Genomic DNA, 25,641 nt, shown 5'->3' with positions numbered 1-25,641 from the left:
GCTGCGGCAGTGGTTGCTATTGAAGAGGCCACTACTGCATATATTCCGACATATAATCAAAATGAGCTGCCGCCACTTCGTGAGCATCTGCTCCGCTCGTGCGGGTGGCTAATTTTCGCAGTCGCACATCCCGCTTCATTGGAAGCGACATATATATGCTTCCGCCTTCTTATTAACGGTGTGGGCAGCCCCCACAAAAAATATGATAACCCTACCCCTCACTCGATGACTCCCCATTTGATGAGGGCTCCTCTGTTTTCTCCTTCTTTCGGCTGAGTAGAAAGCCCAAATTTTTAAAGACATTTGTAATTTGAGATGGCTTACCAGGGGCATTCGCCTCGACACCCATTTTGGAAGAGCCCGTCTGTTGCTCCCCCTGTTCTTTATTTGGCAGATTATCCGAGAGGGGAAACGAATCATCTTCCTCCACTTTATACGATTTCGAAATGCACGAAACTCTCGATTTTATATGCCCATCTTTAACTGACCATGCGTAAACATTGACCTTTTTCCTTTTCCTAATTTGTGGCTTGTCATCTGTATTATATATCTGCTCATTTGGGTCATCATTCATTCTGTAATAAATGGTGGCGTGGGGAGTAGAGCAGGTGATGTCAATAGCGAGCATGTTGTCCTTACCCTCCTGTATGGTGATAATTGGGGGGAAGCAAACGGTACTATATTTTTGCAGCTGAAATAGTTTGGACAAATGTATCTCTTCTACATTTACAAAATTTAAAAAATGATAATTGGGGTAATATTCTTGATGCATTATTTTGTCATTTATATTGTCGCACTCTGGTGGGGCACATGTCGTGTCTGCGATTTTTTGGGAGTAATTTAATAAGTCCTGGACGTTAACCGGTTTTGACTTTTCCTCCAGTTTAATCCCCTCCAACCTTTTTTGTGCCAGTAGCCAACTCGTTTCCATCATTTCTTTTATGTTCAGTAGGAAGTAAAATTTTTCCTTATTGCTTATCTTGTCGAAGAATTCTTTGTTGAGCTGGAACTCCGTTTTGTTTTTTTCGTCTCCAGGAGGTTCGCAGACCTCAGGGGGGGTTTCTTCTGCCTGTTCGGCGGGTAGATCGTGTGTTTCGTGGGTGTGCTTTTCATTGCTGTCCTCTTCGTGGGAGTCCTTTTCGGGGGTGCCCCCCCTCAGCAGGCGCTCAAAATATTCGTCATACTTTGGACCCTCTTCCGGCTTGACAATGTCCTTCCACTTGCTTAAATCGTGCTTTTCAATTTTCTCCTTTATGTTCAGTACAACTTGGTGGAATTTCCCTTCATTTCGGTATCCACATTCCATTTATTCCGTCGTAAGGGATCATAAAAAGAGGTTAAATGTGATAATTGGGATTGTGCAGATGGGTGTTCGCTGGTTGGCACATGTTCGGATTTTGCTGATTTGGCATCACGTCACCCCGTTTGGTTACGAAAAGTGGGCCCTTAAAAAATGCCCCTCTGCTGTGTTCACTTTGCTTATACGTTCGCTTTGTTTGGCAAACTCTACGCAGGTTAATATTTCCCCACATGTTAGCTCTTCAAACTATTTTTGCATAAAATTTTCCATTATTAAATGAACGATAAAATATGGGCACACTTCCCCTTACCCATGCTTTAACAATCGCGCGGTTTATATATACACTGCTGCTTTTTTTTCTTTTTTTTTTTTTTGCCCGGCCTTGGTAGATTATTTCATCCGCTGTGACCCCGTCAGAGCGCCGCTCAAAATGCAGGTAAATTTATGTAATACTCTCATGCGTATGTTGCCCTTTTTAAATGCTCACACAAATTGTCCCTCATGTATGTCGAGCGGATTGTCCCCCAAGGGAGAGTCACTGCGCATGTAATAACTTCCTACTTTTCCTATTCCATGCTGTAAATTACTTTTTTTTTTTTTTTTGTTTCTCTTTTTTTTTTGCTTGTTATATGAGAAGGGCGACCACTGCATCTGCCATTTTTTTTAGTCGAACTTGGTATAATTCGAGGCAACTCCCCCCGCGTAACAAATTCGCTTAACAAATGGATGCGAGGTTGTAAAAAAGAGGGTGCGGGCACAGCACATCGTACAGAGGGAAACCCACCAGGAAATGTATTCCTAACTATAACCCTTGTTCGTACACTTATTTCGTTTATTTACTCTTTTTTTTGGGTAATTGTAATTTTTTCTGCTTCGCGTAAAACACGGGTAGCATTTTTCTTCCTCACTTTTTTTTTTTGAGAGCAGGGGAAAACAAGCAATTTTTCCCCCTTAATTCATTCGCCTAACTCATCGTGAGTTCTGCATATTTTGGCCCAAAGTACCTTTTTTTTGTTTTACTTATTCGTTTCGTTATTTTTTTTTTTGGCGTATTTTAAAAAATTTGAGTCAAACATATACACGAACAAAGTTGCTAAACGAGCGTAGTCACGAATGGTTGAATTTTCCACACAGCTTCCAACCAGTGAAGGGTACCCCGCCGTGTGAAGCAGCCTTTGAAGGAGGTGCAATTCTGCGGACATCTGTGAAGCCATTTTTAGAACCCATATTATCAACCCATATTATCAACCCATATTCTGAACCCATGTCCTGAACTAATGTCCTTAACACATCTCAAAAAACCAAATCCAGAACCCGTGTCCTGAACCCATATTCTGAACCCATATTCTGAACCCATGTCCTGAACTAATGTCCTTAACACATGTCAAAAAACCAAATCCAGAACCCGTGTCCTGAACTAATGTCCTTAACACATGTCATAAAACCAAATCCAGAACCCGTGTCCTGAACCCATATTCTGAACCCATGTCCTAAACCGAAGTCCTGAACCCATGTCCTAAACCCGTGTCCTAAACCCGTGTCCTAAACCCGTGTCCTAAACCCGTGTCCTAAACCCGTGTCCTAAACCCGTGTCCTAAACACGTGTCCTAAACCCGTGTCCTAAACCCGTGTCCTAAACCCGTGTCCTGAACCCATATTCTGAACCCATGTCCTGAACCCATATTCTGAGCCCATGTCCTGAACCCATGTCCTGAACCCATGTCCTGAACCCATGTCCTGAACCCATGTCCTGAACCCATGTCCTGAGCCCATGTCCTGAGCCCATGTCCTGAACCCATGTCCTGAACCCATGTCCTGAACCCATGTCCTAAACCCATGTCCTGAACCCATGTCCAAAATTCATGTCCAAAATTCATGTCCAAAATCCATGTCCAAAATTCATGTCCAAAATCCATGTCCAAAATCCATGTCCAAAATCCATGTCCAAAATCCATGTCCAAAATCCATGTCCAAAATCCATGTCCAATATCCATGTCCAAAATCCATGTCCAAAATCCATGTCCAATATCCATGTCCAAAATCCATGTCCAAAATCCATGTCCAGAACCCATTTTTAGAACCCATATTCTGAACCCGTGTCCTGAACACGAGTCCTGAACCTGTCCTGAACCCATGTCCTGAACCCGTGTCCTTAACTCATATCCTTAACTCATGTCTAGAACCCATGTCCAGAATCCATGTCTAGAACCCATGTCCAGAATCCATGTCTAGAACCCATGTCCAGAATCCATGTCTAGAACCCGTGTCTAGAACCCGTGTCTAGAACCCGTGTCTAGAACCCGTGTCTAGAACCCGTGTCTAGAACCCGTGTCCTTAACTCATGTCTAGAACCCGTGTCTAGAACCCGTGTCTAGAACCCATGTCCAGAATCCATGTCTAGAACCCGTGTCTAGAACCCGTGTCTAGAACCCGTGTCTAGAACCCGTGTCTAGAACCCGTATCTTGAACCCATGTCTTGAACCCATGTCTTGAACCCATGTCTTGAACCCATATTCTGAACCCATTTTCAGAACCCATATTTGAACCTATTTTTAGGCCCCATATTGCCTTAGCGCTTAAGCTCACTGCCTGACGCGCGAACAGGATAGCCAAGCCCACCTCAAAAAAGGGCTTCACCTAAAGAGGTCTCCTCAAAACTAAACAAACAAGCTACACAAAATGGAGGTGTACATACAAATGATAGGGTGTCACAAGCTGGCAGTGCCTCCAAGCCTGCGCCTATTTGTGAACGGAGAATTCACACTGTTTAACTGTGGAGAAAACATGCAAAGATTTTTGAACGAGCATAAGTTACATGTCGTTAAAACTAGGAATATATTTTTTACGAAAATTAACCCTGAAACGATTGGAGGGTTAGTAGGTCTCCTCCTAACCATAGACAACATAGCAAATAGTGACATATCGATTTATGGGCCCAAGCCGATAGAACAGATAGTTAACAGTTTCAAGTGCTCCTTTGCGAAACTGAAAAATATAAAATTACAAGTACACGAAATTTGCCAAAGTGTTCCTGTAGTTTTAAAGGGAAACGTTGTTATAACCCCAATAGTGCTACAAGAAAAAGGAGAAAGTGACATGCCCAACCAGTGTGTAGAAACAATGGATCATATGGAAGGCAGAATAGCTCCCGAATCGGCTGATACGCCTTGTGGGGAAACGAACCACTTGCGTGAAGGGGGCGCAGTAAAACATGGCTCGTCTGGGGGAAGCCGTTTGGATAATTTTAAGAAGAGGAAGCTGCAGGGGGGGAGCGCCCAAAATGGGGACAATCACAAGGGTGGCCACGAAAATGGCGAAGCAGAAAAGAAAACCCCCCAAAATGGAGAACCCAGCCAGAAAGAAGACGAACATGAAGGAGCAACCCAGAAAGATACTCCAAATGGGGAATGCCCCCCTAGTGAAGAAATTCCTAAGGGGATTCAACCCGATGGAGAGCTTCCTTACAAAGTGGTACTCCCCAGTACTGCAAAAAACGAACGGAAGGACAAAGAAACCAAACTAGAGATTGGCCAAGTTAAGAAAAAGTTCAGCACCATTTGCTACGCAATTGAGTGTCCTCAAACAATTGGAAAATTCCACGTGGAAAAGGCAAAGAGCTTAAATATCCCACCAGGAAAATACTACGGAATGTTAAAATCTGGAAAGTCTATTACGTTAAATAATAAAGTAATAAAACCTGAAGATGTGTGCGACAAAAACATAGACGGAATGAAGGCCCTAGTCATTGATTTAGAGGATGTTGCTGATGTAAAATTTTTGTTGGACGAACTTACCAAGAAGGAAAATTTTTATTTAAAAAATTTGAAATACATTTTTCATTTATCTGGGGAAGAAATTATCAATATGGATAATTATAAAAACTTTTTTTTAAGTTTAAAAAATGTGAAAAATGTTAAATGTAATCAATCCAGTAGCTCTTTGAAAGTATGCCCTTTTGTTTCCACCGCATCATTGAATAACTTCCTTTCGAAATTATTGCCTACCATTTTTTTGAAGTACAAGGCGGACACCCCCCTGTACGATCTTGGCCACGCGTCAGCAGATGATGATGATGGGAGGGACGACGGAAAACTGGCCTCAACTGCGGAGGAGGGTGAACCCACAGGCCAAATAGGGAATTCCCCCCAAATGGGTAGCGCCTCAGGTGGTACGGCGGCGGGGGATTTAAACGAAGTGGAGAAAGAGACAGAAAAAGACGTGGAAAAAGACGTGGAAAAAGACGCGGAGAAAGACGCGGAGAAAGACGTGGAGAAAGACACAGAAAAGGACTCGGAGAAGGACACAGGAAAAGACGCGGCGAGCCAAACCGAGTGCGAACAAGGCGATTCCTACCTTGTGCCCAATCCCCTGTGCAAATTTGTTCTGCACCCGTTTCACAAAGTTAGCATAAGCACGGACGAAATGTTACGCGAATTATATCCAAATATTTTTAATTCCGCGAAAACATCCAACGTGTTAAAGAATAATGAAGATTTAGTAAAACCATTTGAGCATTTTAACAATAGAGCAACCCAGAGTTACTTAAAATTTCCTTCCTTCTATTTTCTCGGCACCGGTTGTTCAATGCCCTCAACGTTTCGAAACGTTTCTGGCATCATTTTGAACGTCGAAGAAAATTTCAGAATTGTCTTAGACTTTGGAGAGGGCTCCCTCTACCAGCTGTACTGGATGAGCCAGTCGTGGCTCCACTTTTCCAAGACCATTAAGTCGATCAAGTAATCCATCTGCATGCTGCAGTGTGTTTTGCATTTGTACTTCTCCACAAATGTGCGTTGTGGGAATTGTTTAAGAGTATATTGCTTGCATTAAATCGGATGGAGCGCAATTTTTTTTTCCTTTTCCGTTTCGTAAAATTGGCTACACCTCCATAGACAGCACAGAGATGCATAAATGTACACCCCTTTTTACCTTCTTTTCTCCCCCCCAAACTGCAGAGTAGTATTCATTTCGCACGCACACGCAGATCACCACATGGGGCTTTACTACCTACTGCATATGCGCAGACTCCTCTTTCCACACCTCGATGACCCGCTGATATTGATCCCGTCAACGCTAAAGAGTTGGATGAATTTATTTAGTGAGCTTTTTTTTGACAAACCAGTGAACGTGTTGTATAATGAAGAAAATTTGGAAGTAAAGGAGAAAGTCGGCGATGACGACAGTTTTGTATTTCTCCGTCCTTTTAAGGTACGGATGTTTTATGAATCCTTTCCATTCATAATGCAGAACTGGGTGTGCATAACTGCGGTGCGTTGCGTGTTCCACCGCGTGCGTTCCAGGGGCGCACATTTTTCGGGCACCTCGGAAAGGAAGGAGCACAACTTGGTCTGCAAAATTACTCTGCCCAACCATTCCGCATAATCCCCCCGCAATTTCCCCCTTACAGGTTGCTCACGTCAAAGAGTCCTACGGCATAAAAATTGAACGCGAAAATATCGGCTCCGTGGTTTACTCAGCGGACACAAGACCATGCGATAATGTCAGAATGTTCTCCAAAAACTGTGACATTTTGATACACGAAGGTAAAAAAGAGAAAAAAAAAAACAAAAAAAAAAAGTGTGAAAATGTCAAACCTGTGTACGAAGGAGCCCCCATAAATGTGTTCCCCACAACATAGTAGGGCAACAAAAATAAGACCATTCCATTAATGTACATCCCAATGTTTGTTAAAATTCTTAGCCACCTTCGATGACGAATTGCTGAACGAAGCCATTCATAAAAAGCACTCCACAACGCATGAGGCTATGCAAATTAGTAAGAACAAAAAAAAAAAAAAAAAAAAAACACACACACAATCACTGTTGTGATGCCGCACTTATATGATAGCCCCAAGTTATCATTTTTTTTTTTTTTAAACCCTCCACAAATAACTGCACACGTTCACACCGCAGGTCTAGAAGTCCAGTGTAAAACGTTAATACTAACCCATTTCAGCCAGAGGTACCCAAAGGTAATGCTTTTACATAAAAAAGAGAAATAAACCGCGCACAGTGCAGAGGTGCCAGCGGGAATGCGTATACACAGACAATTCCCCCTAAAGTAATCCTATCAAAAAAAAGGGGTAAACTGCCATTCGTTGCAAAAATTGGAACATACCACGGGGGAGCGGATCACATTTCTGGTACATGTAGCCCAAATCAGTAACGTGATGAGAATAGATACACAGCCTTTCCTATCCCATGTGCGCCACGCAGTTTTCATTAAAAGGTGGTCCAAAAAATGTTAATTCATTAAAGCGTAATATGATGGTAGTTATAACGTGATGAAATATACAATCACAAAAAAAAAAAATAAATAAAAAGGTGTAAATATGTCTGTAGGAAAATGCGCCTGTGTTGCATACAAAAAAAAAAAAAGTTACATACGTACATACGTGCAAACGTACAAACGTACAAACGCACATACGTATATGGACTTCCCCACGTGGAGGGGCTGAATGGGGAGGCACTAACTTTCAGAAGTTAATCGAACTGGCATAACGAGGGAGGCGCTACTGCAACGAAAGCTAACCTCTCCTTCGTCAAATATAACTTGCAAAATTATTGCATAAAATTATACATGACGATAATTTCGCTGGGCGCCGTATGTCGTAAAACACACATAAAAGCAAACATAAAATGGGAAGCAGAGCTTTCTCAATTTTAAGAGTAGCTCAGCAGGAATGATAAATAGGGTGATAAATGGAATGATAAATTTAGTGTGTGCAAACCTCTCATTAATTAATTAATTACTTATTCAATTAATAATTTAATTAATTGCTAACAAAAATGTGACTGCAACGGAAAACTGTGCAATTTTTTAAAGCTGATGAGGGCAAAAAAAAAGGAGTCATATTGGGCATTTTTTTTTTTCGCTTAAGCAACGAAATTAGCTGAAAATGCTAATACGTGAAATGCCCTCCCTTCAGTCAGACGCATAACAAGTGGACGGCACACGCGTGAAATACATATGTACATTAACACTTACATATATCATATGCTATATATCATGTATGTGTGCACACTCACGTGCGTCCGTTTACCCCCCCTGTAGGCACCCAAATTAAACAAGTCATCTTCCTCCGAAATTAACGAAATTATGAACAAAACAATTTACAGCTTCGACTACATGTGCATTCCCTTAAATTTAATAAACGAATTACCTCATTATTTCAGCATTCTATTAAATTTATTGGAAAAAATATTTTAATTATAAAGGGAAGAGGAAAAAGATAAAAAAACACGCATAAGGGGAAGTCTCTCCATATACACATGCATATGCTTATGCACATGTGGTTGGGCAAATGCAGAGCGCGAAGGTGTACGAAAAATAAACTCAGAAATAGCTAAAACATACAGTTTAAGTTTACTCAAGAGAAACGAATTGGCAATGAGAAAAACATAAAAAAAAAAAAAAAAAGGTGGCAAATGAAAAGAAAACGTAAAATGAAATTCAAAAGAGACAAAAAAATGGAGTAACAAAACGAAGGGGGTGTATTTTCTGTTCACATGGGTCTCTCCCTCCAAGTTAAAATGTGTTATATTTGCACGGTGTGCGTGTATGTATAAATATGGGCATGTGGCCTTTGCTTCTCATAATGTTGATAAAGCAAAGGGGGAGAAGCGTAAATGTTTTTTTATTTTTTTTTTTTATTTTATTATTTTTTTTCTTTTTTATTTTTACACTTTTTCGAATTAAAAATCGTGCAGTCTCTTTCGTAATGATAAACTACTTTTTAAAATGAATGTCGTTCTCATGCAATTTGTTCATGTCGCAAAATTTACTAAAAGCTCCGCTGTTGGCTGAAAACTGGTTGTGAACGGTTTTGAAATTCCCCCATTTGGTCAAATAAAATGGCTTACTAAACTTTTGCGACTTATATTCTTCCTTCACCAACCATTTACTAACATTCCATCTCGGGGACATGTGATATCTCTTTAATCTACATTAATAATTATAACATTAACGAAAAAGAAATATATAATTTTTTTTCTCTACATGAACGGAACATACACTTGTTTGCATATAATTATGCAGGCAATTTAGCTTATGGGGATAGAACAATTATTGCATGGAAGATGGTTTGAGGGGGGTTGAAGGGTGGTGGAAGGGAGGTGGAGGGAAGGTGAAAGTGCACAGACAGACTCAAACAGATTGGCAATCAAGTCAAGCAAGCATATACTAAAACAAACGAAAACAAAGGCATGGCGAAATATATATTCTGTTCTGTTATATGCGCTAAACGTATAGCAGTAGCAAAAGTTTAATATATTAAATTTGTTATTTACTTATAGGTCCATGAAGCGTTCCATCTTAAAAAACTTATTCTGCTTAAGTTATACATTTTAACGAATCAGTAGTAATGTTTGGTAATTATGTGGTGGGTAACTGTAGGGTTGCTAAGTGTGGGTTGCTAACTGTATGTTGCTAAGTGTAGGTTGCTAACTGTATGCTGCTCGCTGATGATCTATTTTACTTTACGCATAAAAATCGCTTTGGCACTGGCGCTATTTTCTTCTTTTCCTCGTAAGACAACACTGTACATACGTTCGCACGGACGTAGAAATATATGCGATGCTGCAAAGCTTCCTATTTTTGTAGTAGAATGCTGCCTAAGTCCTTATTCGTGTATTCTCCTTGAATAAAAAAATATCTTTAATATTTGCAGATCTGATTTTCTTTCCTTAAATTGGAGAAAAATATACAACGGGGTGGGGGTGGAAGCGACGTCACCTTTATAAGGCTACCATTTTTGATATCTTATATTAAAATAAAACAGTATAGACAATAAGGGTATAATAATTTGTATATCTAATCAAATCCCCGATCTGATTTCTTGTTTTCTTTTGTTACAAATACGTATAATATAATAAATACGTTAAATAAAATGGGAAGATACAGATATATTATGAAAATATATCAATGCGACATCTTTCTTAAAGCGCTCATTTTCTTCCTTGTTGGTTATGCATACAGTCTTTTATATTTCTGACATAATGTCAGCTATATTCATATTTAAAATAATTATATAAAAATGGTTTCATTTTCTTGTTAATATATTTTAATTAAAACATATTTTTTGCTTTTGCTTTTGCTTTTGCTTTTTTTTTTTTTTTTTTTAATTCTAAATGGGATGTATTTATTTTAGAATAATAAAATATACAGGCAAGATACGGGTTTGGGTTATAGATATGTATTTTGCTAACGCAAAAAAATAAAAATAAAAAAAATGGTTTTGCATTCACGTGCTTCTTTTCATTTTGGTGATTTCTTAATTTGTTGCATTACAAAATTTTTGATCATTCAAGTGGGTATTTTTGAGTTTTATTTTTCTTTACTTATATACGTAAATGTATATATAACATATGATATGTAATATATGCTATTTTTTAACTATGCAAACGCAAGCAAAGAATGTTTATCGAACGGCTGGAATGGATGCTTTTCGCTGACGTAAAAAACATTTCGCATCAGCTTATGACTCAATCACGCATATTCTATTTACGCATTTACGCATTTATACATATAATACGCGCTATGCCATTTTACGTTATTCCAAGTACGCATTATGCTTTATGCGTTTTTCGTAAAACGAAACTCTGAACTGAAAAAGGTTTAATAAAAAACAGCATGAACAGTTCACCTCGAAAATATATGCGTTAATGGCAGTTCAAAAATCATTTCATTTTATAATTTCTTTGCGTTCGTTCGTTCGTTCATGTAAAAAAAAAAAAAAGAATCCCCAGCTGCTAGCTCACTGGTTAAAAAAAATATTTTTTTTCTTCTGACGCACAGCAAATTAAAGTTTAATGCGCAGTTTTGGGCAATAATTATTTTGCAAGCTTTTCGGTAAAGCGCGGCACATTCATATTGTACACATGTATAATATACATACATATATATGTATATATATATATTTACATAACACAGAAGTATTACTGTGCGAAATTAATTTTCTTTCGCCTCGCCGTGCTGTCAAGCATCCCAAGAGTCCGCTCGAATTAAAACGAATGATATATATACCCCTGCTGAGCAGTTCACTTTTGAAAGGGTTTTCATGAGCTATTGCATCTTACGCACATGTGCATCTCGATATGTGCACCGGGCAGTATTACTTTTCCTGGCGGGCGAGCCAATCTAACCGTTTTTATTTTAGAGAAACACCCCTTCTTGCCATGCATAATAAAGTTCACGTTAACGTTATGAAAAAGGCATCATTTGTGTAACTTCCGTTTTGCACTATTTGAGTAATGTACCTTCGCAAATTTGTTGCGAGTGCTAAAATAGCGCAACACAATCAACAAATGTACATTTTGACAATCCAATTTGATAACGTTTGCGGCAAAGGTGAAACGACGTAAATCCGCAGCCACTTTGTGGAGCAGCCCCCGAGAGTTAACATGCGTTTGTAACTAGCCTAACTTTTCACGCTTTAAAACTTACCTTTCTAATGCCACAATCATGTGTTTAATTTGGCCCTCAATGGGAGTATGTATAAATATATACCGAACCGTTTTTCTTCCTTTTTTGTGTGTTCACAATTTAACCGCAACCAAGGTGAAAAACAAAACGCACATTTCGTTTGAACTGGAAAGGCGATTAAGAACCAAAAACTGTGCAGAAAAATTACGAAAAAGTGGGGGCTGTTGGAGTTCCTTCTTTTTTTTTCCGAGCACAAATTGTTGTGATGGAAATTTGAACATTTTATGAACAAATAGCTATTTTTGTCAAAAAAAAAAAAAAAAAAAAAAAAACAGCCAAAAGTCAGGTAAAAATTTGGCAAAAATCGGGCAAAGGAACAGCTGCGATAAGCGTGATATTATTCCTCGCGTTCATCCCATATCAAACCGATTTGTACTTGTACACCCGGCCGCATCGTGTACGCGGACAATCTTGCCAATTCTGTAATGGCCAAATGTGACATTTTTGAAAATTTATTTACCGACGAATCGGGAAACGCATTTATTCACCGACGTGAACATCACTGTGTGTTTAAGTGAGCAACACACCATTTAATGTTGTCCCCATTTTGCCTTAAATTTGATAAATTTTAAACTCCACACATTGTTCGCAATTTTTCTAAGCGATGGCAAAATTGAAACATGAAAAAAATGGCAGTTCGAAACGTCCCACACTGTGTGTCAGTTTTGTGTGGACAAATGTGCGCAATCTTTCGATTTTACCATCCTGAAATTTGTGAACAATTTGTCGCTTTTTTATGATCCATTAAACTGTGCGAGGAACATGTGCCAATTTTATAGTGCGCGACAGTTGCTTCACTTTTTGGCGCTCCAGTGCAAAAGCGGAAAGGTAGTTAAATGGCGAACAAACTGTAAGTAAACATGGCAGTAGTCTGCCTGCGTGAAACCTCCCCTTGCGCTGCCTTCAAATCGTAATATAGCACATCACGCACTTAACAAACGAACCAAACGAATAAATTAATAAAAGGGGAATTATAAATGTACGCGCCGCTTGCTAAATTTAAAACGATCCGCTTAAGCAATAGCTATATCCATTTGAGCGTTAAAAAGGAATAATATGAAAGAGTTAAATTTGAAGCATGATGTTAAAAGGGGCATAAACTTTTTCGCGGTAGACAAGTGAAAGCGTGCTATATGCTGCCTAAAAACTTAAAAAGCCATGTTTATCTTTTATGGGAAATGAAGCGAATTCAATTATTTTCTTCGTATAACGCGCAAAGTTCGGCTTTTGAATAATGAATAATCATCTATTTGCGCGCTTTCTCTCTTTTGCACTTTGCACGTCGCACTGGACATCTTTGAGTGTCTTTCTCCGCGGTTTGATTTCTATAACATGGCCCCAGTGCACGGATGCAGAGCACAGGGGTGTGCCATATCACGCGCGTACACTTGCGTAGGCGCACGTTTATGCACTTATGCATGCCTGCGCAAGGCTACTACGTAACAGTCAAAATGGAGTTAGCACAAATGGCGCTGTAGTATGCGATCGATCGATCCTCTCCCTGCTGCTTCCACGCGAGCAAGCATCTTGTGAAGCGTTTAAAATGTAACATGTGTGTTATGATATAGAGACAGGGGCATAGAAGCTTCATTGGATCTCCACGTTAGAGAAATGGGGATGCGTTATTGCGGAGATATAATTGTGTAACATTATAGCTGCACAATTACTCAATTGTGTAGTTATCTCCCCTTCTTGGGGTAAATTATTATGCATGGGAGTGATTCTTCCTAAATATTGCCCTTTGTTTTGACGTACTGAAACCACTGCCAAGTTGAGCACCTATTTCTCTTTAAAAAGAATTATGTCTATATTGAAATACAAGTTTGGCAATTTTTCGCTCCCTTTTAAAATGATCACATTAAGAGAAGAACTACAATCTTTGCTGTTCTAGAACTTTACTCTAAAGATAATATATTTTTTTTCTTATTTGCATAGAATTGTTATCTTCGTTTTTACGCACTGTTGAGTTCCTCTGGCCCTTTACGATGATTCCCCAAATAACTGCAACACAGCGTAGTAAAAAGAATGGAATCATTTTTTAGATTCAGCAAAAAGGGGCAACGGGACCAAAGCGTCACAGAGGAAGAGTGAGCAGCTCTAGTAGAAAGCACACACGTGTGTATGCATATATGCACCAAGTGGGAATAACTCTTCATGAATAATTATCGCAGTGTGGAATATATCCCTGGTTCGAGCATACACAAGTACTTCCATGTGTGTGTGTTGGATCAAGGGCATTACTAAAGTGAGTAGGAAGAGCACTCTAGCTGTGACGCCTCAACAACCTGGACAGGAGTGACACCCGGGTGAGCGCAAACGGTGCCCGTTACAGAAGCACACTCATATGTATACTTGCATATGCATGGGTGCACATGTGGGAAGCTTCAAAATGAACCCCTGTCCGAAGCAGCAGTAGCGTTTCCACCCCCGAACGATGCACACTCCCAAAAATAAGAAAACATGAAAAGCGGGTTGCTGTCTATAAACGATGTGCTATTCCTACTGGTAAACATTTTCAAATACTTCCTGATTGCTTTGAACGGACTGTACCTGTATAAGCTACCATGCAGCGCTAAGGAGAACATAGACTTTGTAAGCGCCATAATATGTATCCTAATAGGTATAACGATAAAAATTACCGTCATAGTAATATACTGCACGTACTTCATGGACATTTATATGCTGAGAAAATGCAGAAGGAAAAATATGCTAAATTTTTGCAACTTTAGCGGCGTAAACAGAAGTAGAAACACAGCGGTGCTAGAATCTGACGACTTTGAATATAAAAAGTTAATTAAGAAATTTTTTTTTAAGAAAGTATATTATTCGATAAAGAAAAAACATAAGCATATGGAACTGTACATGCTAAAAATTTATAACAGTATATTTAATTACTACTTCTGTAACGTGAGGGATGTTCTTTACGCATTCATCTGGTACATGAGTTTATACTACTGGAGGAGAGATACATACGACACGATCTGGAATTTTGACAACATACCGACGTACATTCATAACATTTTGATTGTCCTCTTGTCCTCTTCCTACATCGATTTAGTGATGGTGATTCTCAGTTACAGCAAGTCCAAGCATTATGTGATGAAGTCGAAATTGCTAATAGACGCGTTTTTCAGCGCGCCAAGTGTATTTTTCTTTTCCAAGTATCTTCTCGTTCTTGATAATAAGATAGACATATATTTCATAATGGGTTTTCTAAGAAACATTAAGATATTTCTGAATGTGTCCTACGTGAGAGTGGAGCAGAATTCCATCTTAACCAATACAGAAATTAAAATCGTTCGAATTGTGCTGGGAGTTCTCTTACTGTGTAACGCGTTCGCCTCAACCGTTTATACCATTCAGGCGATTCACCCTTACAATTTGGAAAACGGGAACTTCTCCTATTTTCTGAATAGCTATTTGGATTATTTCTACTTCTCCATAATCTCCATTTCGACTGTTGGGTATGGAGACATATTTCCTATTAACAAATTAAGCAAAGTAGTTTGTATCATTTTTATATTCTGGACCTTCATTTGGGTTCCAATACAATTCAATGATTTGATTATTTCCATTTTCTCTAAAAAGAAAACCTATGGAAAGGTTAGCATGAACAGTCAGAAGTTTATTCTGCTCATTGGAGAAGTGGAGCCACAGCAGTTAAATGTTTTCCTTTTCGAGTCTATTGCGTATGGAAATAAGCTAAAATTTCACATCCTTACTACGTACCCTATAAGTTTCTACAAAGAACAAATAAAGATAGCGGATCACTTTTGCATATCTCTGTATATTAAAAACTTCGATTTGAATGAAAAACAAAATACAAATTTGCTCTACAGTATTAATGCGCAGAATGCGTACTACTTATTTTTATTTTCGGATAAATTCACCAGTGGACATTACAACATAGACACAAAGTCCTTTACAAGGCTGCTAATTTTGAAGAAATTTTTACATGGAAAAAAGAATGCTGTCATCGAATTACGAAATAAGAGTGTCTCCAATGTTGTCAAGTCTATTGGCTGTGAAAATTTTATCATCGTCAATTTGAAGCACTCCTTAATTGTTAAGAATGTCAAGCACCCTGGGGTTATAACCCTAATTTTAAACTTGTTTACAGCGTACAAATATGAACCAGAGTGTTATGCGCATGACGATATGCGTGATTCCTTCTCCTCTCTGAAGTATGTTGGTGAATATAGTAGGGGATCCCAAACAAAAATTTTCTCCTTCTTCGTTCATAAAAATATGGTTGGACTTAAATTCGATAAATTGTTCTACAAATTGTATGAGTCCCTTGGCATTATTCTAATCGGCATCGAAACGGACACCGGGATGGTACCCCCTGTTAGGCGCAACTTCCCTGCGCATAAAGTGGCAAACTTCGTTAAGGGGAAAAAGGCAAAGAGGGAAAGATTTAAAGTTGTCTTCCTGAACCTGTTAAGGAGGTATTCTCATTCGCGTAACGCCGCCTATACAGAGAGACCTGTCAACAAACAGAGGACCATTTGGAATAGTATCCAAAGTGCTCACACCAGGGGGGGAAGCAAAAAGAGAGACTCAACGGATCCGTCTAATTTGTTAAAAATGAACCTGGGTTATCACTCAAATAGGGGAAATGATAATTCTAGGAGCTTCATAGGCGAATGTGGGACCTACCCCATAAGGGGGAACAAAGCACAGGGGAATATTCCCCATAGGAGAAGAAAAAACACACATGAGAGTACCTCCAGAGAAGTCAACATTTGCATAAACATCAGCAGAAGCAACGGTCGAAGCAACAGTGCAGGTAACAAACTACGGGAGAGGTGCACCACCAAGGGGGAGCCACACCTGGAAGACCTAAAAAAGTGGGACTTCAACATAATTCACGCCAAGACGAACACCAAATGGGGATACGACGCGAACATGAGTAAAAACACAAAACAGTTAAGATGCTACCTCAATTTGTTGGGCGCAAACTACTCCATGAGGGAAAATGACAAATGTGTAGTTATTGCCAATTCTAAAAAGGTTATTAAATACCTGTCCATGGCAAAGAGCCTCTTTTGGCTATTCGAAATTAAAAGTAAAAAGGAGAAGAACATTTCTTACGATTTGAAGTCTGTCATAAAAACTAAGAAATCTTTTAACAAATATTTGACGGCGAATTTAAGGAGGAATATGCCAACCAGGTCTCATGGGCATAACAGAAGTCTGCTCTACAAGGGTGCAAATGTGAAGGCCATTAACTACCACGACTTGTTCAGTGGCTACAAAATTTCGAGAGCTTTTTCGAAAAGGAGTTACCCATTTGGGAAAAAGATTAAGACAGTTAAATATGCAGGGGGGGATGATACCCGCGATTTGGTAAGTTGGAGAGGTTTCCCTAACAGCATTTGCAGTGTTGGAGGTTTCCAGGGGAGAGGTGACAAAAATGGGGATTCTCAAAAAGGGAACTATCAAGATGGGGAGAGTTGCCATAGATCCACTCATGTTCCCCCTTGTGATGATAAAAAATGGTCCTTTAATGGATGTAATTTTATCAGTTGCATTCCAGACGGATGTAATGTTGACACTCGCGTGGGCGGACACGCCGAGGGGGATACCATCGTGGCATCTCCTCTTTACTTGGAGAGCACCCCCGGGAAACTCCACATGGGTAACCCCCCAAACAGTCTTGCTTTGTCTTACGCAGAAATGCGTACTTTTGAAAATGCCGTAGACAACTCTGTTTCGCGGAACAGCTATGTAGACCCCCATCCGGTGCATTCACATCACTCAGAGGTTCGGAAAAAGTACAGGCATCATCTTTTCCACAAAAAAAAATTAAAAAAAAAAAATTACCTAAATAATTGCGTGAATTTTTTAAAAAGAGGAGAAACGGGAAAGGATAGAGATGCACATAATGGGCTCAATGATGCCCAAATGGATAACCTCAAGGATAGCCTCTGCGATGGCTTCAACGCTGCCTTCAAAAGCGCGATAGCATATTCGTACGAAGAGGCCTGTGAAAAGTATTTCCCCCGAGGGAGGAGGAACAAACTGTTGCTCATAATAAACTGCACATCAAACACGATAGAGCTAATCAAAATGGTGAACCAAAGGTGTACATATAACGTAGTTATACTGACGGACGAGGTGCCAACTGTGAATATGCACGACTTGCGCAAGTACAACGTCGTGTTTATAAAATGCAAGTCTCTTGACGACTACAACATATTAAACGCTGGCCTTATGCAGGCCTATTACGTGATCATCCTGCCAACTGACGCAAACAGTGCTGACGAAATAAACGAAATAGACATGAACAATATAATATTAACAAGGAAAATGATCCACTTGATGAGAAAGAGGAAAAAATCTTGCTACATAAATAACATAATGACTGAGTTGATTAACCCCTCTAATGTTATCTTTTTGGAGGAAAATAAAATGATAAAATTAAAGGATAAGAAATCTTCCTACAGTGATTTTTTCCCTTATGTAAATTGCTCCCGCTTTTATTCAAGCAATATAATCTGCGAAACGATGCTGTACAATTTTATGGCGCACCATAAAAGCTTCACCAAATTTTCCGTGTGTAATGACACATTGGAAAGCCTCATAAAACACGTCAGCGTAATTTATATATGCGACTTGAACAGGTACTTTGATTTTTCTTTTAAAAGGATTAAAACCTTCCGCGATCTGTTTTACTTCTTATCTAAGAAGAATATCACTGCGATTGGTTTGTACAGGCGCGGCGATAAGAACGTCCCCTTCTACGTTTACACCAAGCCGAGCGAGAATTGCGAGTTGAAGCTGGACGACATGGTTTACGTTTTGTAGGGGCGGCCGCCGTGGCGGTTGCTGCGCATTTGGTTTTACTTTGCCGCTTTTTATGTTACAGACTTTGCTTTGCTAGGTATTGCTTTGCTGGGTTTTATTTCACCCGATTTTACTTCACCCGAGTTTATTTCACTCGGTTTTACTTTATTTCAATACACCTTTCCTGCCCATCACTGGGCAGTGTTTCACCCCCTCGACGACCCCTCATGGGCGTTAAACGCCACCCCCCCTAATCCATTTGTCTGTCAAGCAGTTCGCGCAAAAACCTTTACCGCCTTTTTTCGTTGCCCCTTTTTAAAAATGCTCAAAGCGCTGTGTGTGCATATGCCCATAAAGGACGACCCTTTTGTGCGAACTTTTTTTTTCACTCCTCACTCCCTCCGCTTATAAATTAGCTATCCCACCAATGGGATGAACAAACAATTTAAACTGTCTTTTCTCCAGCGAGCAGGGAGTGTGTCCTTTCCCCGTTTTTAACTCGCCATATCAGCTACGTGACGAAAAGGAAATATAGCCTTGTTTTGCTGAATATGTGCATTTGCATTTGGAAAAATGGGGAAACCTCCCTTTGGGGGGAGTTGACTTATTCTCACATCACACCATTTTATTATTTTCTTTTTTCCCTTATAAACGCTTAAAAATAATTTAATTGTGTAAACAAGCTGTGTTTCCCCACAACAACGTTTGAGACAAAAGTGGAATTAAAAATGTATAAAAAAAAAAAAAAAAAATTCAAAGAAGATACAAAGCAGATTCAAAGATTGAAAAAGCGAAGCTTTCCTTTTTAACAACGCACACTGCGCAAATGAGTGGAACCTGCTTAGGCTATCCCTGGACAGCCTCCCCACCGTCAAAGCACGCACACTGACCCTTTCGAATCGCACATGGTATTTTTGCAGAGCATTTTCCTGTAAAATTCCAAGTTCTTCTGCGAAATGATATCTCGGACGAATGCCAAGTACTGATAAAAGTCGTCAATCACTTCCTTAAAATCGTCCTCTTCGTATTTTTCTCCCTTGTCCTCCACCCCAATGGTGTTGAAGTTAAAGTTATGCACGATTATGCTGTAGTCTTCTGCTAAATTTTGCTGCATTGTTAGGCAGAAAAGGGGGGAAATCGGAAAAAAAAAAAAATAATAATAATAAAATAAAAAAAAAAATAAAATTCATTTAACCCCTCAAAGTGAGAGGAATTACCCCACACGCGTAGTGTTCGCTAACGAAGATGCATCATGTACATGCCTCCCCCCACACACATTTTTCATTCCTCCCTACCGCGCATCTAATCCGGTACTTGTTAAAGCTGTGGTGTATTATGTGCAAAATGTTGTAGTATTCCTTTTGCTCATTTTTGCACATCCTCAATCTTATGGAGCTGTAAATGTCATATAAATTCTTTTCAGCGGGGGTGAAATAAATTATGTTTTCCTGTCCTTGGTTCTCTAGCGTGGGAGCCTGGGGCAATCGCGAGGATAAATTTTCATTTCATAAAAAAAGGGGTAGCATCCGTGGGTACATTTACTGTTGCACATATGTGTGCGTTCTTTGCTCAGTATGTGTATGCTCCCCCGGCTGACCTTTTTTGGGTACTTTTTGGAGTAGCTCAAAAATCCGAGAACTTCGCTTCTCTGCAAAAAGTGGGACCCATAAGTTTGCTTTGGTTTTTGCGCAGTTACTTTTTGCTTTCCCCAGTTTTTAGTTTGCCCCTTTTTTGCCCCTTTTTTTTGCCACTTTTCCGTGAGATGGCCGGGTGCGCGTGGGAGACCTCAATTTACAACTGCTCAGCGTATTACCTCAAGAAAGGGAATGGCGAAATTTACGGCGCTTTCTATTTGGAAGGAAAACAGGATAACACGGGAATATTTCAACTTTGCGCATGCTAAGGCGTCCTTCAAAAAGACATGCCGCTTTCTCTTGATTAGTTTATTCTTAATGTTCGGGTAGCTAATTGTGTAGACATTGAACTGCAGGTCCTCCGCGACTGCGATGTTTTGCGGTGTGCATTTGGGGGGAGGTATAACCCAGAGTGTAAGAAGGGCAACATCACAGGGTTACACAACGTCATGGGGGGTTGCGCACCATCGTGCTCAGGTGCACCCATTTTGGAAAAAGACTCATTCGAAAATTGTACTTTTGGCTAGCCGCGAATTCATCCAGTCGTCGGTGCTCATCGGCCCAAAAAACACAACGTTGTATTTGCTGTCCTTCACCAGCTCTAAGGTAAAACAAGCAGTGCGAAAAATGTTTTCGTTTTTTTTTTTTTTTTTTTCTTTAACTTATCATATCTCGTTTTTCTTTTTTTTTTGTTACTTTTTTTAAATGATATTCCTTCATATTTGCATTGCAGCACACTTCGATTGTTCACTTTGCAAAAAAGGAAGAAAAGGTAGCGAGATGGAGGGGTGATAAAACCGCGTGGGCGCAACGTACAACATTGTGCTGGTTAGGAGTATGCACACAATTGTACGGGAATGTTGTATTTTTTTTTTTTTTTTCTTTTTTTACTGTTAATAACTGCCACTATTAGTACAATCATCATCCCGAAGAAGGCACACTGGATGGAGCTGATAATCCGTAACTGAGGAGTGGCGAATGGGGAAGTGTCACGAGGGGAGGAAGATGAGAGGAATTAATAAAAGGATTGCCACATGCGCTCACAGCTTTTCGCGTTATCCCCTACCGATACGATATTTTTATTATTTCTTTCTTTGCAGAAGGATCCAAAAATTGAAGCTGTAGGAGGAATGAATAAAAAAAGTGCAAACACAACTGGGTGACTCAAAAAGACAGCAAATATACACTTTACAAAACATTAAAAAATAACGTGTGAACCGATTTATCATCACCTATGACCCATCCTAAATATGGCAGAAGGGAGAATCCAGAGTAGTAAAAAATTCTGACTCTAGGGTGGGAAAAGAAAGGGGAAGAGCACAATCAGGGTTGACAGGTCTAGGGAGATACCTACTCACGTATGCGCACATATTTCTGTGTATCCTCCCCTGCTCATGCTGCTCAAATGCAACTTTTTTTCGACTGCCATTACATTTTCTCATCTCTGCTAATTGTGGAACGAAAGGGATTTTTAAATAACCAAGAAAAACTGAGGTGATCAAAATTTTCAAGCAAATTTTGTACCTCCTTATCGTATTTATTGCACAATTGGTCGATGCTTTTAAATTTCGCTTCCTCTTTTTTGTGGGCCTTCGATCTGTTTATACTTGGGGAGGGTTCGCATTTTAATTGTTCCATTGTAATTGAACGTCCGATCATTTCTTCCCCGTCTGTAATTTCGTCATGTGTGGATTTTGCTCCTCTTTTCATTTCATCACAATTTCTAACGCTGTTTTTGTTTTCTCTAAGATGGGGGCTGCCCTTGGGGGAGGAGGCATACGTCACCGCTTCCAACGTTCGTGATTCTTTTACCTGCGTATAGTTGGCTTCCTCCCCCGTTTCGTTTATCTCCTCTACACTTTTCATAGCCGAATCCTTCTTGGTGAGCACGCACTGCCCTTCCACTAACTCCTGCTCGATGCCCTCCTCGAACTGTTCATTTTCCGCCACCTTTGACTTCCTTTTCCGAATCATGTTGGCAGTTCACCTGTGTTGCAATGTGTATGCACATGTGTAAGCAGGTACACCGTTAGATGCGCCCCGGGAACTCCCCTTTCTGTGAAGTGCCCGCTAAAGCACCCGCGGCAAAGGAACACAAATAGGAGTGCTATTTTGGGGGGAATGTGTCTAACGAGCTGCGCCTTTTTTTCCGATTAGAATTTTCAAATTTGATGATTTTTATTTTTAAAATTATGTAGCATGCATGTCTAGTAGTTAAAAATAATTGTTGGCAAAAAGACAAATTGAAAACGGAGGGAGGGGCGAAATGATTCCTTGCGGGAGTGCGAGCAGTGGACCACATAGAGGGGTGTAATATACCCGCTCGGTTATACACATATTAGGGAAAAAAAAAAAAAAAAAAAACCTACATAATGAGTATAAATCACACCGATTTAGCTAGGCCTGCAAGGGGAACCCCAGAGAGAGGAAAAGGGACATTAACTCTCGCGCAGTGCAATAAGGATATGCACTTGCGCATGCATAAGAGCATATGTGCACAAATTGGCTCGGCAAAGAAGCCAGCTTGCGAACTTTATAGGCTCTCTTAAATATTACCAATTTTCATTTTGTCCTTTTCAAATATTGCATAATACTTTTGCAAAAATATTTGGCCAAGAATCTGCAGAAGGGAAAAAGAAAGGAGAAGCATTTATCCGCATTGATGCATCGACCCCGCTGCACCCTCTCTGCTCCTCACACACATGTGTGTATACACCTCTTCACGCATACACCTTTATGCGTTTTGTCTACTGCCCGTACGTATAAATATCTATTGGCCGAAGAAATGTTAATTGGCATGAAGGCGAAGTTGCAGGGGGACTTCAAAACAGGGTCGACTTTGAACGAGTTAACTATGTAATCGGCCGGCGTTAATTCGTATTCCTTTTGTTCGCCTGTAAATGGGGGGAAAAAAAACGCAAGCGTATGTGTGGAGATATATAGAAGTATATATAACTGCTCCTATGGGACTCCTTATTCTAATGCGTCTATTTTTTTCTTTTCTCCAAAGTGCATTTTTACCATTTTCATCACTTAAAAGGAAAGAAAACCTTTTTAGTAATGCCCTGTTGTGGCAGCTCCTCCTAGGGTTTAGTAATCTAGTTAACAAAATTAAGTCTGCAAAATGAGCATTTAAGTTTTTATGTAAATATCCCTATGATGATATTTATGAGAGAGTAGGATAACGCAAATGAGACCATCATTTTACCGTCTTTGGGCCCAGCGATGCTCGACGTGCCTGTATCAATGACTGCTTCGCAGTAGCCACCTAACATTAGAAAAAAGGAAAATATACCCCCCGAATGGTCGCGATGAACTAAAGTAAGCGTCAAAATGGCACACCTCGCGTTGCCCACTTATTCATCGCCTTATTATACGCACCTATATTTTTGGAACACACGTCTAGGAATACGCCATTGATTTTCAGTCCTATCTGCATTTACAACACAAGGATGGAGGTAAGTTTTTATCCTTTTCCTTTGCTTTAATTTTTACGCTTATAAAGAATTTTCCGAGCTTACCATTTTGACTGCCCAGTATTTTCTGGACGAAACGTCAAACCAGTCGATCTTCTCGTTGGGTTGGATGAATCTGAACGGGGGGGAGTACAGAGCGCGGCAGCAGTGTGCGTCTACAGGTGCGTTGAAATATTCTTCTATATGATTCTATATGCTTCTATACGATTCTATACGATTCTATACGATTCTGTGTGGCACTTAAGCGGCGACCGCGCGAACTTCTCGCCTTTTTTCCCTCCTCACTTTTTATCATATCCCCCGAAGGTTATCGCGCCATCGTCGTCCACATTTTTAGGGTAGTAAATCGAGAACACGTTTTTTTTGGACCGGCCCCTCGGTATGTTGTCATAGATCAACGTCTTTCTCCTTTTATCATCTGAAATGCCTAGGCCGAATAGGCCATCGAATTCTGGGCGCGAAAAAAAGGGGACAGCCATTTGGGGGAGAGGAGCTTCTCCGCACGTGTTAGCATATTAGAAACTAAGCATAAATACAACGCTGCATTTTTTTTTTTGTTTTTTTTATTATCTCTTTTCATTACGCATATCCGAAAAAGGGTCATCGGATATGTAACTGGCTACTCCAAACTCCTGATTTTTTACCCTAAAAAGTTAACCCAATTTAGGGATATACACCATAGGGCCCATTTTCACTTTACTATGCTTCTCTCCTTTGCAGTGTGTGTGCATCATTCACTTTGCTTACTTAATGTCTCCCAAGTGAACATCATCCGAAACGTAAGCGATTTGTATTTTGCCTGTTCCGAAGAAAACTTCCACGGGGTTCTTTTTCAGAACTGATTTGTAATTTTTAGAAACTCTGTGATCGTATTTCCTTTTGCTCTGGCAGGCCTTCGTGTGGCAGTTTTTCGATGGGATCCACAAATTTGTGCTGCCTTGGCGTTTGCGGAAAAAGGGAGAGAAAAAAAAAATGTGTGTACGTGTGCGTGGTTGTGCTCCGTTGCAGGTGGTTGCCTAGACGCACGCTAAGCGCTTCATCGATATGTACGCATGTGAATGTGTGAATGTGTGAATATGTGCTGATTTTCTTTTAGTGCTCTTCCTTTTTTCTTCCCAACCGGTATCAAAGAGAACCTTGAACGCCTGGGGGGGGCTTCCAATGCGTATTTCTCCAATGAATCTTTTGTAGATCAAAAAGGGGGAAGAAACAAAAAAAAAAAAAAAAAAAAAAAAAGAGCAAAAGAATTAGTCATATTCATATAGCTTCAAACTTGAAACGCTCTACTTTTTAAATGACACGTGTCACGAAGGAACACACTGCACATCTTTCGTGTGCACCGATCAGATGATGCATTGTAGAGTGACATTTTGCGTGCTTACTGTCTGTTGATGTAACCCCCCTTGAGGACGATGGTGGAAATTCCTTGACAGTTGGCAGCAGGAAGGTGTTTTTTGTATGTAAAATTTTTCTCTATGTAATGCTTTTCCTTATGTAATGCTTTTCTTTAGGTAATATTTTTCCTTTTCATAACGAATTAAGCTGTGCGCACAAGCGTGTAAAACTCACCTGCCGTGTTATACCTGGATACCCTTAAATTCTCTTTTGCAGATTTCACCCACGGGCGAACATTAAAAAGGAGAAAGACAAAAAAGGACAACAAGACATTCATTTTGAGCAGTGAGCGTTACTTTAAAATGCAGTTACAAAGTCAAATTGAGAGTGTCATGTGAGAGTGCGCTTTTTTTTTTTTTCAGACTTTTTTTACATTATATTGCCTTATAGGCAGAGTAAATTATCTTTTTTGAGGAAAAAAAAAGAAAGTTATATTTACCAAATGGATAAATTATTCCCTTCCTGTAAATTCCTCCTTTTTTTAGTTTTTAACTATTCGTGGCATATGAACTGTGGCGCGCAACGCAACATTTTTTGTGTATATACATGCACACTTGGGTGAATA

At 39.8% G+C, this 25,641-nt stretch overlaps 5 protein-coding genes across 5 annotated transcripts, besides 17 other annotated features; 2 read left to right on the top strand and 3 right to left on the bottom strand.

Moving 5' to 3' along the window:
- Positions 1-211: 211 nt before the first annotated feature.
- Positions 212-1,306, bottom strand: PVX_117200 (hypothetical protein, conserved; the record flags this gene model as incomplete). Its single annotated transcript, XM_001615685.1, has 1 exon — positions 212-1,306. The coding sequence occupies one exon, from the start codon at positions 1,304-1,306 to the stop codon at positions 212-214; it is 1,095 nt and encodes a 364-aa protein (XP_001615735.1).
- Positions 1,307-3,195: 1,889 nt separating this feature from the next.
- Positions 3,196-3,248: a microsatellite.
- Positions 3,249-3,269: a microsatellite.
- Positions 3,270-3,388: 119 nt separating this feature from the next.
- Positions 3,389-3,411: a microsatellite.
- Positions 3,412-3,979: 568 nt separating this feature from the next.
- Positions 3,980-8,509, top strand: PVX_117195 (hypothetical protein, conserved; the record flags this gene model as incomplete). The annotated part of the gene is made up of 6 exons (XM_001615684.1): positions 3,980-6,036; positions 6,256-6,508; positions 6,708-6,843; positions 7,001-7,075; positions 7,213-7,271; positions 8,354-8,509. The coding sequence occupies 6 exons, from the start codon at positions 3,980-3,982 to the stop codon at positions 8,507-8,509; spliced, it is 2,736 nt and encodes a 911-aa protein (XP_001615734.1).
- Positions 5,320-5,360: a microsatellite.
- Positions 5,469-5,510: a microsatellite.
- Positions 5,773-5,818: a microsatellite.
- Positions 5,910-5,997: a microsatellite.
- Positions 7,681-7,819: a microsatellite.
- A 4,937-nt stretch (positions 8,510-13,446) lies between the features above and the next one.
- Positions 13,447-13,505: a microsatellite.
- Positions 13,506-14,242: 737 nt separating this feature from the next.
- Positions 14,243-18,592, top strand: PVX_117190 (hypothetical protein, conserved; the record flags this gene model as incomplete). The annotated part of the gene is made up of 1 exon (XM_001615683.1): positions 14,243-18,592. One exon carries the CDS (start codon positions 14,243-14,245, stop codon positions 18,590-18,592), a length of 4,350 nt encoding a protein of 1,449 aa, XP_001615733.1.
- Positions 14,294-14,318: a microsatellite.
- Positions 14,420-14,439: a microsatellite.
- Positions 15,013-15,039: a microsatellite.
- Positions 16,364-16,420: a microsatellite.
- Positions 18,593-18,631: 39 nt separating the features above from the next.
- Positions 18,632-18,685: a microsatellite.
- Positions 18,686-19,442: 757 nt separating this feature from the next.
- Positions 19,443-22,179, bottom strand: PVX_117185 (hypothetical protein, conserved; the record flags this gene model as incomplete). The annotated part of the gene is made up of 10 exons (XM_001615682.1): positions 19,443-19,679; positions 19,867-20,046; positions 20,169-20,219; positions 20,385-20,572; positions 20,723-20,806; positions 20,902-20,955; positions 21,097-21,169; positions 21,272-21,324; positions 21,438-21,496; positions 21,638-22,179. 10 exons carry the CDS (start codon positions 22,177-22,179, stop codon positions 19,443-19,445), a joined length of 1,521 nt encoding a protein of 506 aa, XP_001615732.1.
- Positions 20,149-20,169: a microsatellite.
- Positions 21,236-21,256: a microsatellite.
- A 409-nt stretch (positions 22,180-22,588) lies between the features above and the next one.
- On the bottom strand, positions 22,589-25,353 carry PVX_117180 (aspartyl proteinase, putative; the record flags this gene model as incomplete). Its single annotated transcript, XM_001615681.1, has 13 exons — positions 22,589-22,608; positions 22,762-22,825; positions 22,966-23,099; positions 23,227-23,322; positions 23,414-23,473; positions 23,587-23,638; positions 23,727-23,796; positions 23,967-24,132; positions 24,265-24,326; positions 24,429-24,618; positions 24,802-24,863; positions 25,064-25,106; positions 25,251-25,353. 13 exons carry the CDS (start codon positions 25,351-25,353, stop codon positions 22,589-22,591), a joined length of 1,122 nt encoding a protein of 373 aa, XP_001615731.1.
- Positions 25,354-25,396: 43 nt separating this feature from the next.
- Positions 25,397-25,431: a microsatellite.
- Positions 25,432-25,641: the final 210 nt, after the last annotated feature.

Source organism: Plasmodium vivax, chromosome 12 (genome assembly GCF_000002415.2).
Source record: "Plasmodium vivax chromosome 12, whole genome shotgun sequence".
Lineage (NCBI taxonomy): Eukaryota > Apicomplexa > Aconoidasida > Haemosporida > Plasmodiidae > Plasmodium > Plasmodium vivax.
This window is presented reverse-complemented; position numbering and strand designations above follow the sequence as displayed.